The 16,495-nt window shown below is 47.4% G+C and overlaps 1 protein-coding gene across 4 annotated transcripts in view; it reads right to left on the bottom strand.

Moving 5' to 3' along the window:
* SLC13A5 (solute carrier family 13 (sodium-dependent citrate transporter), member 5) overlaps positions 1 to 15,343 on the bottom strand; it is a 36,898-nt gene extending 21,555 nt beyond the window's left edge. For 2 of the 4 annotated variants that reach the window (XM_006899767.1, XM_006899770.1), the window contains exons 1-4: positions 15,160 to 15,343; positions 3,745 to 3,873; positions 3,367 to 3,503; positions 193 to 365 (exon numbers count right to left, since the gene is read on the bottom strand). In XM_006899767.1, coding sequence (XP_006899829.1) covers positions 193 to 365; positions 3,367 to 3,503; positions 3,745 to 3,873; positions 15,160 to 15,261 — 541 coding nt within the window. In that variant the 5' untranslated portion in view covers positions 15,262 to 15,343. The remainder of the gene's footprint in view (positions 1 to 192; positions 366 to 3,366; positions 3,504 to 3,744; positions 3,874 to 15,159) is intronic. The other 2 variants (XM_006899768.1, XM_006899769.1) reach the window with 2 other exon arrangements.
* Positions 15,344 to 16,495: the final 1,152 nt, after the last annotated feature.

The following is a 16,495-nucleotide window of genomic DNA, read 5'->3' as shown; positions in this document are numbered from 1 at the left end:
TTGTCAGAGGTTCTCCTGTGAGGAAAGCAACTAGGATCTAACTCTTAATGCCATAATCACATTTCTAAAACATATTTATGAAATTATTATGGTCTCAATATTTTTGTCCATGGATAGAATGAAGGGAAGCTGGAGGAGGGTGGGAGACGGCTGGCACTGTAGACTCCCAACAGCCCCCGGGCAGGGGCTCACCTGGCAGCTCGCTGGCCTTGCCCTTTTCCACCAACTCCAGCTCGGTGGCTGCCCTGGTGGCCTCCATCTGCTGCAGCATGGCCTCCACGATGGGCACCATCATGGCCGTGGTGGCCGTGTTGCTGATCCACATGGACAGGAAGGCTGTGACGCCCATGAAGCCCAGCATCAGCCTGCAGGAGAGGAGCAGCGAGAAAAGTCCAGGAGTTTCCCCAGCCACCTCCACCCTTATGCCTGAGGGGCAGCTAGGAGGCAGGTCCACGCTGCAGGGATGCACGGGGTCAGTGCAGACCACGGCGCTGCTGAAGACCAAGGTGCTGGGGTCCTCTCCACTCAGCAATGCTTCTCAGAATTCATTACCAGTTCAGTGTCTTCTCTCCTTCCCTTTCGCCTTTTCTTCTTTCCTTCCTTTATTCCTGTCTCCTTCCTAACTTTCTCCTACAAACACTGCTGAAGTATGCTCTGTTGGCTGCTAGGTCACAAAGGCCCTTAGACCCTGCAGTGGTTCTGAAGAGCTCCCCACCTAGCAGAGGAAGCACAGGCATCAGATGATGCACACCAAGGTGGAGAGTTTGCCCTGGGACAGCCAGGACACTGGAGGAGGACAGAGATAGGGTGTGGTCAAGCAGTCCTGGTGCAGGTAGCCCCGAGTCCCAGCCTCTACCTAGGAGAGTTCCATGCATCCTGAACACTGACTCTCCTAAGCTGGAAAGGGCTATACAGAGCCAGCTTTCAGGGGCAGGAAGAGGTGGGGTGGGACCTAGAGTAAGTGTGAGCTCCCTCCCAATTGACCTCACCATCACCGTCTCTTTCCAAATACACACTGTGCCGACCTCCAGTCTGCAATGGACGAGATCAAATGAACAATGCTCAGAAAATAAGTTCCCTTGGCTGACCTTTTATTCTACCATCTGCTTAGAAAAACCCTCCTGGTTCTTCCAAATCAAGGTCTTTCTCAGTGATCACCTCCCAGGGCACATCAGGTGGAGCTGACCATACACTTCTCAAGCCTGTATCCCACCCTCATCACTGCGCTGGGCTCTGAGCTGTTTGCTGCTGCAGGCTTTCGAGTGTTAGCAACCCAAGCGCAGGGGTAGGATCTGATTCTCTTCTGTGTGCCCTCTACACCTTGGCACAGTCCAGGAACAGAAGGGGCTTAGAAAGAGCTTGGCTGAATGGGACTCAATGGCTCTGTGTCTCTGTACCTCTTTGCTGTCAGACTCGTCTCAAAAGGCTACTTATATGCCTGGAAGTAGGAGATGAAGGGATTTAGGACTGCCCCAGGGCTCAAGCTCATGACCCTACAAGATGGTTTCATGGATCCATAAAAGCTGAGGTTGGGACTCAGGCAAGAAGGACCGCGAGAGCTTGCATGAATAATAGCTGTGGTGGAAGGATGATGGCATGTCCATGATACTTCATATCACCGAGGGGGCCTCAACATAACGGTTTACCCAAGATTATAAACAGTGAGAGGTCAAACTCAGAAAAGGTTCCAGGAGGCAGGCAGGAAAAGAAAGCAGGGAGAAGACAGTGGATTTGGAAACCAGAGCTTTCATGCTTGCTCTGGAATGAGGTCTACCACAGAGGCTTTTCACTGACCAGTGGAGGAAATCAGGCCACTCAAAAGGACCTTGAGAACTGAGAGGCCTGAAGTCTCATGTTTTGTTTTTGTTTTTTTTTTTTAGAAAGTGTAAGAGCTTTTGATTTACCTCTGGAAATCAATCACTAGAGGAAATCAATGTCTCTCTGAGCTGCTTAAATGTGGGACGTGATCCAATGAATCCCCTCTGAGGGTTCTAACTGGACACAAAGCCCTCAAGAAATCCTCTCAGGGGCTTCAAAAGAGTCTTAGGCATCAGTCAAGTTTGGAGGCAGGCTCAAGGTCTATGTCTCTTCAGGGTCTGCATGAGGGATTCTCAGAGACTGCTTGGTATTTGGTACCATCAAGTCAATTCTGACACATGGTAGCTCCGTGTGACACAGTAAAATAGTCCTGCAGGGTTTTTCGGGCTTTAATCTAAAAGCCGACCATGAGGTCTTACTCAGAGGCCTCTTCTTTGAACTAACTAGCAGCTTCAAGGTGGTTCAGGGGTACAGTTCTCCCTCCCCTATGTGGAAGATTCTAGTTCAATTCTTGACCAATATGCCTTGTGTGCAGTCTGTGTCAGCTAACAGCTTCTCTCCAACAGTGGGGTTGAGCATGCAGTGTAATTTAGGAAGCACAGTTCTTCAAAAGAGTTACAACTTCATCCTGAGTTCTAATCAGAGGGGACACATCTGGAGACATGTTCCCAAAGACAGATTTGGTCTAATCCAAATGTGACCAGAGAAAAGAAATTAAACTTGGTTCCCCAAGACGATCTCTCATCGTTAACACTTGAGTGATGGTTTGGGAAATAGCACCCAGCCCTCAGAGCAGTACTGAGAATTGAGCATAGCAAAATACAAAGCTCCTAGGATCACACCTAAGGCATTGGAGACACTCAGGATAGTCAGTTGTTATGATTACGCTGACCTCATTGGTTGGTTGGAAACAGCTCATTGGTCAGAAAAGGAATCAGAATGGTGATTGATTTTATAAAATATATGCATGAGAATGATTGTGTGAAACATAGTAGGAATGAAGAATAGTGTGAAACACAATATATATGAACTTTGTGAGCAAACAAATATAAAATAATTTTTCAGAAAGCTGAATAATAAAGGTGAAGATGAAGTAGGAAGATTCCAAGGGAAATGGATGACTCAGCTTTGAGAGATCTCCTTTCTGTGTACCTTTGAACTAGGAATATAAGCCATCTGTGACCTGTCTTCTTCACAAATGCCCTATTAGGAATGGCTTGCTCCAGCCTGCAAACCCCCCTCCACCACCTAGAACTTCTGGAACCCTACAGCTCCTCCCCAGGAAACCTTCTTAGCCTTCCTCTCCGGCCTGCCCCCTCCCTCCCTATCCACGGCTGCTCACCATGTGCCATGTGCCACCACTGCTGCCTCAAGTCCCCTCCGCTGAGATTTGCCACAATTCCCACCCAGGGGCCAGCCTGCCAAGACCAGGTAAAGACCGTGGCCTGCCCTTTCTTGTGGCTGGCCAGCCTTCTCTGTCACATTCTCCTCCCCAGCCTTGGGGCCCACACAGAGCCATGTGGCAAAAGAGAGAGAAGGTGTAATTACTGTGCGGGCTTGGCCCCCACCCAGAGGAGCGTGCGCAGGGCAATCCTCTTGTGCAGGTTCCACCGCTCCACAGCCACTGCCACAATAAGGCCGCCCAGGAACAGCATGTTGGTGTCCTTCATGTACTGGACACACACCTGGAGAGACACACACTGCTTGGGCCCAGAGCCACTCAGACCCCCAGAGACAGGCAAGCAAGGCCAGAAGCTGCCTCCAAGGCCAGCTCAGGGTGGCGGCTCAGACGGCACGTCCTCATGCAGGGAGAACCCACACAGGGGGAAGATGTGGCCCCAGCTGGGCCCAGGCACTGGGGAGAGGAGGGCATTAGAGCAAACCAGCGGGAAGCTGGGGGGACCCCCCCCCACCGGCTTTGCTCACCTGCTTGGAGTCCAGAATCTTGAAGAGTGGGAAAAGCAAGAGTGGGATGAGAGAGGTGACCGCCAGAGGGATGACTTCTGTGCACCAGTAAATGGCCATGAGGATGATGACGTACGCACACCTGACAAACTGAAGAGACAGAGCTGAGCCTCAGCATGCCACGGCCCCCAGTCCCCTCGAGCCTGCACACATGGGCGGTGGTTCTAGAACGCACAGCCAGAGCAGTGTGTGTCCTCACAGGCAACCCCCGCAGGGCTCCCCTCTTCACGTTCCTCAGCACAGCTTTCCAGGTTTAACAGAAGGCCACAGTGTCCATTATTGACAACTCCCTTTCCCACCAGCCACGTGATCCTGGACAAGCCCTTCCCTCTTGTCAAGCCTGGGGTTCCTGATCTCTCAAAACGAGATAACAATAGAAGGAAGAGGTGGGAAAGGAGGAGGAGGAGGAGGCAGAAGGGAGAGATGAAGGAGTAGAAGGGGAAAGAAGATAGGAAGAAAAAGAACAAAACAAAAGCATCTTGCAATGTAAGTATAGGTCTTCTGCATTTTGCAAATTAAATGTCTTTTAATTTCAACCCTGCTTCCTTTCCTCAACATTCCATCATAAGAATTTTTTCATTTGGCTACATATAGTCATTTGTTTAAAAAATTTATTATTTTTTTGTGTGTGTACTGTCAAATCGGATCTGACTGGTACAGGAGGAGATTGTCCCTCCTCCTCCAGCAGAGCATCTGGTGGATTTGAACCGTGTACCTCTGGGATTGCAGTGCAACTTCTTGCCACTAGGCTACCTGAGCTCCCTTTACAAATAATAATTTTTAAAGTTGCAAATATCCCCTAAGTTTGACTAATCTTTGTCCTGCAGGTGAGAAGATGTTGTTCTTTCTTTTCTGCTGTGAAAATGATGCTGTGTCCACCCTACCTACTTGACTCATCTATTTTGAAATCAGTCCTCAGCAGAGATTCCCCAAAGTAGACAACTGAACTCCTTCCCTACTGTCAGAAACATACACATCAAATATTTCATCCATAACAAGTTGGCAGCACTGAGCACTTTTAGGGATATTATTATTATTATTAATTACAATTTAGAAGATGGGACTTGGTGTTGCCACTCACTCCCTCTCTCATTCACTATCATCAAGTTGAAACTCGCTTATAGCTGACCCTCCAACAGGTTTCTGAGGCTGTAAATCTCACTGGAGGAGATTGTCCATCTCTCTCCCTTGGAGCCGCTGGTGGATCTGAACTGCCAGAGAGATGCCAACTTTGATTACTGGTACAACACCCTATGAAACTATACCACCAGAGCTCTCTGCTCTGTCCATTAACATTTCTTTAATTACAAAAGTATTTTGGAGAGCTCCATGACAGTAGACTTGCCCAATGCAATACGTCTCCTGATCTGCTGACTGCTGGTGCCAAGGGTGTTGATTGTTGATCCAAGCAATATTATACTTTGGACATGTAGTTAGGTGAAGCGATTCCTTGGAAAGGGACATCAGGCTTGGAAAGATGGAGGGTCAGTGAAGGAAAGGAAGACCCCCAACAACATGGATTGACACTGTGACTTCAGCAATGGGCTCCAGTGTCTCAGAGATGAGGAGGATGGCACAGGATAGGGCGGGATTCAGGATGGCTATTCATAGGGTCACTAGGAGTCACACTTGACTCAACAACAACAATTACAAAAGTCTCAAGCCTTATCTTTGTATTTCATTTTCTGTGAATTTTCTATTCATAGCCATTAGCAATTTAACCAGTGGTTTCTTGGTGGAAAGAAACACGAGTAGAAAGAGTTGAACTTTACAGTGAGATAGACCTGGGTTCAGAGGCACACATTTGCTGCTCTAGTCTCTCCTCCTTGTGGGGCTCAGGTGAGTAGTGAAACTTCTTGGAGCTACAGTCTGGTCACCAATTAAAATTCAGATAATTACAGGTTCCTTTCTAGGCTACTCTATGTTGTTGTTGTTATTGTAAACCATTGAGGCAGAGCTGACCCATCGCTGACCCTCCAACAGATTTTCAGAGGCAGTAAATCACATGGGAGGAGGCTGTCCATTTCACTCTGGCTAAGCAACTGGTGGATTTGATCCATGTACCTTTGGGTTGGCAACACGATTCCTTACCACTAAGTCGTAAATGTTATTACCTAGGCTTTGCCCTCTTTTCCACAACAGTCCTGTCCAATTAAATCAGTTGCAAAAACGATAGGATCTACCTCCTTGAATCTCTGACCTCTTCCCATATCTCTTTCTCTGCACCATGACCCTGGCTTTGGTTCAGACTCCTTGTCTCCTGCCTGGATCCCTGCAGCTGCCTTCTAGTTTGATCTCCTTAAAGCCAGCAAAACACACTGTCCCTCATCTTTTCAAATTTAATCACATTACCCCCTGGTTTTAATACCTCTCTCTGCTTCCAGGATGTGTACCTAGGTGCCATGGCACGACTCAAAAGCCCCTCACTGTAGCATCAAGCCCTGCAGCCCTTTCAGGTCTGTCTCCTTCTCCCTTCACACTTCAATCCCAGCTGCCTCAAAGCACTTGCAGTACCTACGGCATTGCTGCTCTTCTTCTCACACCCTCCTTTTCTCACATCACACCCCAGAGCAAGGTCCCACTGGTCAGTTCAGCTTTTTTCCTTTTCTTGGATCCCTACCCTGGTTCCCTGCACAGTGAGGATTTCTCCCTCACTTTCGAGAGGTCACCCCTAGGACTTCTTAGCACACTGTTGTTTCTTTAACTGTCTCCTCAACCAAACAACAAGCATCTCAAGGGCTAAAGTAGTGTTTCTAGATTCATTCTGTCCTCGACACCCAGCACAGTCCTAGCACTTGGGATATGTACAGCAAATGCTTACTGAAGGAATAGGCAAATCAAAGAAACTTTACCTGAGCAAACCGGTGATAGTGCTACAAAAAGAAAAACAAAAAACAACACTGTACATTATTACTATGGACCTCTGGTGGCCTAGTGGTAAGAAGTGACACTACAATTCTGAAGGCACATAGTTCGAATCCACCAGCTGTCCCATGGAAGAAGGAGGGCAGACTTCTTCCATGCAATTAACTGCCTCTGAAAACCTACCAGAGGGTCAGCTATGGTCAGTCGGTTCCGACTCAACAGTACACAACAACAACAACAACACGATTACTATTCAGTGTCACCTCAGAGAATACACACTATACACAATAGAACATTGCAGGAAGATTAGAAAGTCTTTATGGATTACATAATGGGTCATAAAAATGAAATCTCTTCTTGGTTTTCTATGAGAATCCCAGGGCACCTCCCTTCTATCCCAAGCAGGGTTTCTCTATCTCAACGCTGTTGACACTTTGTGCCAGATGATTCTTTGTTTTAGGGACTGCCATGGGCATTATAAAGGGTGCTCAAAAGCAACCTTGACCTTTATCCTCTGTTGTTGTTAGGTACCATTGAGTGAGTACAATTCATAGCAACTCTATGAATAACAGACCTGATCCTTATTCTATCCTGTGCCAACCTCATTGTCTTTGATATGCTTGATCCCATTGCTGCAGCTACTGTGTCAATTCATCTCACTGAGGGTCTTCCATTCTTTTGCCGACCCTCCATCTTTCCAAGCATGAAGTTCCTTTTCAAGAAATAGCCTCTCCTAACAGCAAGCCCAGAGTATGTGATGCCAGTAAAATGATGCTGAGTGAAATATCTCAGTCGCAAAAGGACAAATATTGTGTGGTGCCACTGCCGTAAAATGGGACTGATATCAGGGTGGGACTAAGACTGAGAAAAACTGGATAAATTGTGTATACTGCACTGAAACAGATGAGGGACTGAATAATTTAAAAGCGATGTATGATAGGGTATTATGGTTATCACAAGAGTCCACAATTAAGGTTGCATAGTGGAATGTACTTGGTGTGGTGTGGGGGGATTGTGTACCAGGGAGGGAGTCTTTCTTTTACTTTTGAAAGAGAGGAGCGAACTGGGGGTGGGGGGAGAGGGCTGGGCGGGGAGAGAAGTGCAGCAATGAATGAATGGAAATCCAAATACTCTGTAAATGTTCATTAAAATTATTAAAAAAAAAAGAAAAAACTCAAACCCACTGCTATCGAATCAGAACTGACTCATAGCTAAACCTCCACAGGATTTTTCAGAAGCTATAAATCACACGGGAGGAGACCATTCAACTTCCTTCATGGAGTAGCCGGTGGGTTCCGACTGTTCTTTTGGGTTGGCAGTGCAACACCATGTTGACTAGGCCTCTAGAATTTTCTCTAGCACGCCTTCAAGTTATGACTATAAAAAATGGCTTCAGGCTTAATAAAATATACCCTGGGGAGAAAAACTGCCCTTAATTCAGAGCCACTGGGCTAAACGTAGAACAACAGAGTAGTCAGAAGCTCTGGCTAACACGAAACGGATTGAATCATGCTCCTAACGTCACTGGTCTTAGTGCTGGGTGTATACCAAAGAGGACAGGAGATGGAGTGACCCCTTCCTGGAAAATTTTAAAACCCTAAGAAAACAATCTAAAGATCAGCCTACTGCTTCTTATCCTGTGCTGCTGGTCTCAGTGTCATTGATGAAGATATTCCTCCCACATGAGAGAGAGCATTCCCCACCCTGAGCCCCTCTCTCCTCATTGCATATTCTCACCTGTAAAGCAAACATTCACTAGTGACTGCCACCTGTCACTTTGCTGTACTGAGAAACCTTGCATGTTGCTGTGGTGTAGAAAGGCTCTCCCACCAGTATTTCAAATACCAGCAGGGCTGCCCACAGTGTAGAAGTGTCAGGGAAGCCTCCAGACTTAGACAGACTACAAAGAAAGGTCTGGCGATCAACTTTGGAAAAGTAGCCACCTAAAAGTCTGGATCACAACCGAATATGGTCCAGTTGCCAATGATCATGAAGATGGAGCAAGACCAGGCGATGGCAATGTTTCATTCTGTTTTATAAAGATCATAGTAGGGGAGCTCTGGTGGCCTAGTGGCAAGAAGCAGCATTGCAATCCCAGAGGTGCATGGTTCAAATCCACCAGATGCTCTGCTGGGCAAGGAGGAACAATCTCCTCCAGTACCAGTCAGATCTGATTTGATGGTACACACACAAAAATAAAAAAAATTTAAAAAAAAAGATCATCATGAGACATGAACAGCTTGATGGCACCTAACAACAACGGCTCTTCATTTGCAGCACACAGAATGTGTACTGTGCTGCTTCTCTTTACCACCTAGGCTTAGAAAGACACAGTACGGCTACTTTAAAAGTAATGAGTGTATGGTGTAACCCTGTGGAAGGCAGTATGGTGCTTTCTCAAAAAGTTGCAAATAGAGATACCATTTGACCCAGAAATTCTACTACTGGGAATATACCCCAAAGAGACACCAACTGACATCTAAGCAGATATGTATATGCACACCCATGTTTATCGTGGCTTTGTTCACAGTAGCAAGGAGTTGGAAACAACCTAAGTGCCTATCAATAAACGAATGGATAGAGAAGCTGTGGTATATTCACACAATGGAATACTCTGCTGCATTGAAAAACAAGCAATTCATGAAATGTAAAAAATATAAAAATCTTTCATCCTGGGAAAGGCGGAGGGTTAGAGAAAGAGAAGAAAACCCTCCATGAGATAGATTTGACACATGCAAATCCATGTTTATCATGACTTTGTTCACAATAGCAAAGAGATGGAAACAACCTAAGTGCCCATCAACAAACAACTGGATAGAGAAGCTGTGGTATATTCACACAATAGAATACTCTGCTGCATTGAAAAACAAGCAATTCATGAAATATTATTAAAAATGGGTGACCCTGGAGGACAATATGTTGAGTGAAGTATCTCAGTCACAAAAGGACATATACTGCATGCTTCCACTTTTGTAAAACAGGACTGACCTTGGGATTGGCGGGAGACTGAGAAAGATGGGATAAATAATGTATACTGCATTGAAACAGTTGAGGGAGAAAACTGTTTAAAAGGGATATGTGATTAGGTATTTTTGTCATGACAGGAGTCCAGAGTGAAGGCTGCATAGTGGAGTGAACCTGGGGGTAGGGGGAGGGATTGTAAAACAATGAAAGAATTTTTCTTTTACTTTTCCAAGAGGGTGGTGTACTAGGAGGGTAGGTTTGGGAGGAGAGAAAAGTGCAACAATGAATGAATGGAAATCCAAAGTCTGTAAATTTCCATTGAAATTAATAATACATTTTTTTAAAAAGAAAAGAAAAGGTGATGAGTGTAATCCACTTTCACTGCACAACGTCTGGAGTTGTCAAACACAACCATGAGAACAGAGAGCAAGACACCCACTAGCTGTGACCCTCTCACTGCCGTACCACTACGTGGAAGGCCAGGAGGCGGCCTGCCCCTGAGTAGCACCAACACAAACTTGACCTTCTCTGAAGACGTTCCTACAGTGTTAGCAGAAAGTGCAGAATAGGGAGAAGGAAGTTATAAAAGCCTGGAGGAGCTAATAATCAAGAGAATGCAGTGGATTCTATCTACTTGGAGGAAGAGCCTAGTCCCTTGTGGGTAAATTCAGAGTACCTCCCTGCAGCAGAGAATCTGGAGGGAAAAGTCATTAAAGCTGAGATAAAGTTGACACTGAGATTTAGTTCGGCACCCACACAGCTCCTAGAGAACATATAACTCAAAACCACTCATTGTCATCGAGTTGCAACTGAGTCAGAGTTGACCCTCCTGTGGGTTCTCAGAGGCTATAAATAGCCTGGGAGGAGATTGCAGGTGGATTTGAAATGCCTGCCTTTAGATTGATAGCACAGCTCCTTACTTACTAGGCCGCGAGAGGCAGCTTCAGTTCCTGCTTCTAAGACCTCTCTGAGTAGATTCAAACCTCCAAACTGTCGGTGAGCAGCTGCCTAGGGCATATTTGTTATGTGCTATCAAGTCGGAACTGACCCATAGCTGATTCTCCTATGGGTTTTCAGAGTCAGTATATTACAAGAGCGGAGACTGTCCATCCTCTCAAGGAGCAACTGGTGGATTTGAACTACATTCTTTTGGGATTGCAGTGCAGCTTCGTATCACCAGATCAGCAGAGCTCCCTATCTAGCTCATAGTTAGGTTCAAGAAATGGATATTAAATATGCACATGAATAAAGATTGCAATTCATTATTTTTATATTGGAATATTTTTATATTGGAATAATGCTTACTGAATAATGCAGCTAAGGGTGTATGTTGTATGTCTGTGTGAGAACAGAGAGAACGAGAATTGACTTCTGGAAAGATGTTCATGAGAATGACAAACTTGAAAAGCATTTTTGTTTTCCCTTTGTGCTATACAGCATTGTTAGAGGTGTCTGGGTTTTTAAAAATTATTATTATTTAAATGAAATAAATAATACACGAATAGTGTTAAAAAGAGATCCAGAGAAAGGGCAGGAGATTTAGTTCAGCATCCAGCCCTATGCCTCAAAAACTTTCATTGTTGCTGAGCCAGAACAGATGCACAGTTGACCCCCAGTAGGCTTTTCAGGGGCTGTAGGTCACACCGGACAGCTGGTGAATTTTTTTTTAAATTATAATTATATTTTATTAATTTTCATAAACATTTACAGAGATTTTGGGCTTCCACTCATTCATTGTTGCACTATTCTCTCTACCCTCCTCCCAGTTTGTTCTTGTCCAAATGCCACAGTACAGCTGGTGAATTTGAACCGCCTATTTATTTCCTTAAAAAGGGATATTAACCAAAGAAGACATTCAGATGCGAACAAATACATGAAGAGATGTTAAAAAATCCCTAGCTCTGAGCATGCCTATTTATTTCCTTAAAAAGGAATATTAACCAAAGAAGACATTCAGATGCGAACAAACACATGAAGAGATGTTCAAAATCCCTAACTCTGAGATGCAAATCAAAACAACTATGAGATATCATCTCACCCCAGTAAGAATAGCAAAATTTAACAGAATAGCAAACAACAAATGCTGGTGAGCAAGGCTGTAGAGAAACTGGAACCCTTATTCACTGTTGGTGGAAGTGCAAAATGGTGCAACCATTGTGGAAGGCGCTTTCTCAAAAAGTTGGAAATAGAAATACCATTTGACCCAACAATTCCACTACTGGGAATATACCATAAAGAAACCGGAACTGCCACCCAAGCAGATATATGCAGACCCATGTTTATTGTAGCTTTGTTCACAATAGCAAAGAGTTGGAAACAACCCAAGTGCCCATCAACAAACGAATGGATAGAGAAGCTGTAGTATATTCACACAATGGAATACTGTGCTGCATTGAAAAACAAGGAACTCATAAAATATTATACAAAATAGGTGACTCTGGAGGACATTATGCTGAGTGAAATATCTCAGTCATAGAAGGACAAATACTGCATAGTGTCACTGTTGTTAAATGGGGCTGACATCAGGGTTGGGGAGAAACTAAGAAGGGATAAATAATGTATACTGCATTCAAACAAATGAGGGTGAAAATGGTTTAGGAGGAATGTATGATTAGGTGAAAACTGCATAGTAGAGTGGATTTGGGGTGAGGGATTGTATAACAATGAAAGAATTTTTTTTTTTTACTTTCCAAAGAGAAAAGCTAACTGGGGGGAGGGGTGAGCAGGGAGGAAAGTGTGCAACAATGAATGAATGGAAATCCAAGTCATTGTAAAGTTTCATTAAAGTAATTTTCTTTAAAAAAGATAGAAGCCACTTAAAATGTAAAGTTTCATTTATTACAGCCTGCTAATCCCCTAAGAAATAAAAGTTAAATATGTTGTGAAGAAAATAAGTAAATAAATTTTTAAAAAGAGGGTGTTAACAAGAAATCCAGAGAAAGGACAGGAGGAGTGGAGCAGAGATGAAGCCAGGAAGGAAACAAGGTGGTAGAGGAACAAAAGTTAGCCTGGGTGTGAGGTAAAGGCGCTAGGGCTGGGCCCACTCCCCAGGACTTAACCCTCCTGCCTGATACTTCTGTCCAGGGGACCAAAGTCCTGCTTACGGCTTCCCAGCTGTTCTGCCCTTGTCATGTGACTTCGGCCATCCTTGCACAATGGTCTGGCTATGGCTGGTGGGGACAGGGAATGCTTCCGTAGTGACCAAAACAGAAGCAACAACGGGAGAAAACAAGAAGTCCCAGTTCCCAGAGAGAGTGGGAGCATGTGCAGGCTGTTTGGGAACAACTTTCACTGATGTCACCTCGTCCCTATCATGATTCTTGTCCCCAGGGGCAGGTTAATGACACACACAAACATCCACGTTCACATTCCAGCTCTGGGGTGTGTGTGTGTGTGTGTGTGTGTGTGTGTCTGTGTGTGTGTGTTGAGGTCCCAGTTCAGGGCTCACCTGTGTGTGCGGCAGTGTGAGAGTAAAGTCTCAGTCACTCTTCCCTAGGACAGGAAGGTCAACCACGCTACTATAATTATTCCAGGAAAAACACTCCCCCCACCAGCAGAACTCAAATCACAGCTCTCCTGCCTGGCTCCCTCCCACTGACAATAACAGCCCAGAATCTTTTTCCAAAGAGGAAATAAAGCCTCTCACAGTTGATGTGGCCACTGAAGAGACACTACAATGGGACCTCCTGCCCTTGCCCCATCCCGGGTCTGCACTCAGCCAAGAAACTGGCAAAGGAGAGGAAGACCCTCAACCCGGTGGATTATTGACATAGTGACTCCAGCAACAGGCTCAGGTGTGTCGGAGAATGTGAGAATGGCACAGGTTAGGGCAGGATTCAGATCTGATTTTCATACATAAGGTCACCAAGAGTAGCACTCGGCTCAAGGGCGCAGAACAATAACACAACAAATATTAGGGTCTGGTGGCCTAGAGGCAAAGAGCTGTGCTGTCAACCTGAAGTCCCACAGGTCAAATCCACCAGCAATCTCCATCTCTGCAATTTAAAGCCTCTGAAAACCCGCTGAGAGGTCAGCTAGGAGTTGGTTCTAACTCTAACTCACGTATAACAACCAACAATAAGTATTAAAGTAAGGGAGCTCTGATAGCTTAGTGGTAAGGAGTTGCAATGTCAACTCTAAAGGTAGGCAGTTTGAATCCACCAGATGCTCCTCAGGAGAAACATGGGCAATCTCCTCCCAAGATGTTTACTACCTCTGAACACCAGCTAGATGGTCAGCTATAAGTGGTTCCAACAAACAGAATGGTACATCACAAGCATTAAAGTGTAAGAACTGAACCACCTTGTCCCATTATACAGATGAGAACACCAAGGCCTGAGAGCACAGAGGGCCGACTAAAGTCACAAGATGAGTAAATGGTCCAAGTCCAGTTCTCCTGCAGGTTGGCTTCCCAGTGCTCGCCCCTTTCCTCCAAGGGCCGCTCCCAACATCTCCTGAAGAGCTCCTCTGTTCCCCGAACCTGCCTGCGACCGGAGCGGGGGTAGGAGCCGGAGGTTTCCTGTCTGGCCTCAGTGAAAAGGGCTGAAAGAGGGAATGAGGAAGAGGAAGGAGCAACCAGCGAGCCACAAAAGGCTTCAAAGGGCTCAGGCCTCTGCCAAGCAGGCAGCACACAACCCCGCGGAGCCTGGGCCAGGGCGCCAGCCCCGCCTCCAACCCGAGGCCAAAGCCATTCATTCTCGCTGGCGGCCCACCCCGAGCACTGGGGGGGCCGGTGCAGAGACGCGGCTTCCCTGCAACCCCGGGTTCTGCCACCCAAGGCGTGAGCTCTGGGAACGTCTCCCGCCTCCTGCCACAGCCACAGCGGGCAGCGAGCAAAGCAGGCCAACCTGAGCTGCCCTTCAGCTCGGGCCAGAAATTCTGGCTCTGCTTTGGTTTCCTGGTTTTCTGGGCTGGAAATAAACTGGGTTACTGAAAGGGGAAACTGAGGCCCAAAGTAGAGCCAGGGCGTGTCAAAGGCAACACTCGGGAACCACCTAGGTGAGGATCTTTTCTCTAAGTTCCCTGACCTCGGAAGTCATCTGTTGTTGTCGTTGTGTGCTGTCGAGTCGGAACCGACCCATAGCTGACCCTCCAGAAGCAGTTAATGGCACGGGAGGAGATTGTCCATCCTTCTCCCTCTGAAGCCACCTAGAGCTGGGCAATCCTGCATGCTAAGGAGAGAAAAATGGGAGTAGAAACAAGCGCCTAAGCCTCTGGTCGGCGGGGAGCGCATATTTTCTGGAGAAACACCATTATGCATTCTGGGGGATTCTCTGTTGGGGGACTGAGTGCCCAAGATCTGTGCGCACGTGGAGGGCTCTGTGCTTGCCGGTACGGTTCCTGTGCCCTGGGAGCAAGGAATGCCAAAGCGTCTCGGTGTCCCTCGGATTCTGTGAGGGGCGCCCTCATCTGGCATCCAGAGCTCGTGAGTGTGAGCGCTTGGGGGAGCGATGCCCTTCCCAAAACTGCGTGCACGCCTGCACCATGCTCTTGCTGGGGGTGACCGAGCGCCCGCGCTCCGCCAGACTGCTGGGAAACTCAACTGACCTTGGCGGGCATCAGAATGATGAGTGGCAGCAGCAGTATCGGGGTGACGAACAGTATCACGAAGGACTTGAACTTGGAGACATAGCTCAGAGCTGAGGCCATCGCGCGGGAGCAAGACTGGAGGGAGAGGCGAGTGAGGGGCAGAAAGGCGCTCTTCTCGCTTAAGAAGGGGCGAGCAGTCCCCAGGGATGGGGGGCGGTGACAACTCCGCCCCGCACCAGGGGCCTCCCCGCGGCCTGGGGGCGGGGCCAGCTCTGTGGGGTCGGTGGGGAGCGCCGGCCCCCACCTCTGCCACCTCGTGGCGGCCAGAGGCGCCTGCGCACTCCGGTGCTTCCGACGGCCCCCTGGGGCTACCCCGCGCCTCGGCGCCCGACGCCCCACGCCCCTCGCTGTCTTCTCGTCTCCGACCGAGCGCTCTCAGGCTGCTAAGAGGGATGTCATCGGTCATTCATTCCCCGGCTTTGGCACCTGCTCTCTCCTGAGCTTTGAACAAGTTCCTGCGCGCCGCACACGGTTAAGCCTCGTGGCCGCTGATCAGGAAAGTTGGCCAACTGAGACCCACTTAGAAGTGCCTGGGAAGAAAGACCTGGAGATTTGCTTCTGAGAGGCTGGTCTTGAAAACCCTTGGGAGTTCGGTTCTGTTTCACCTCTGGTGAAGTCACCAGGCGTCTGAACGGACTGGCGCTGGGGTGGTTGGTTGGTTGGTTTTGTCGCTTTGGAGAGTGCCAGGTGAGTTTCCAAAGGTCTCCAGCGCTCTCGGATGACCTTTCCCCATCTCCTCTTCATTCCCGCCCCTACCGCTCGCTCTCTGAAGTGGGTGGCCGCGCCTCGTCTTCCTGCATCTCTCTAGATCCGCCTAAAAGCGCAAGATCCTCGACCTCGAGACATCCCCTACTAGAGCACCGGGGGCTCTTTTCCAAGATCCCCAAGGGAGGCGAGGCCACTGCCCTCGGCGGTCTGAGCCACTTCCCGCAGACAGCTCCACTTGGAAGGGTTTGCGCAGCTGAGGGGCGCGTCTGCGCGCCAGCCCTCTCCGCCCCCTTGTCCTGCGTTTTTACGGAGAAAACCAGGACTACGTTCTGCCCGCGGTGTCCAAAGTACTGAACATCCATTCTGTATTAAGCCTTGCTTACAGCGCTGAAACACCATAGACGCAAGGATACTTCACTTCCATTATCTACTCTTCCCACTCACCGTTCCTCAGTCTAGGCCCGGCTGTCCTCTCATCCTGCAGCTTATTTTTTTGAGGAGTCTTATCCATGTTTCGGTTTGTTGGGGTTTTGTTGTTGTTGTTGTTTTTTGGTGCAGTGACTCTGTACACCTTCCATTTTTTTTT

Source organism: Elephantulus edwardii, unplaced genomic scaffold (genome assembly GCF_000299155.1).
Source record: "Elephantulus edwardii isolate Elephantulus edwardi_28Jun2011 unplaced genomic scaffold, EleEdw1.0 scaffold00267, whole genome shotgun sequence".
Lineage (NCBI taxonomy): Eukaryota > Metazoa > Chordata > Mammalia > Macroscelidea > Macroscelididae > Elephantulus > Elephantulus edwardii.
This window is presented reverse-complemented; position numbering and strand designations above follow the sequence as displayed.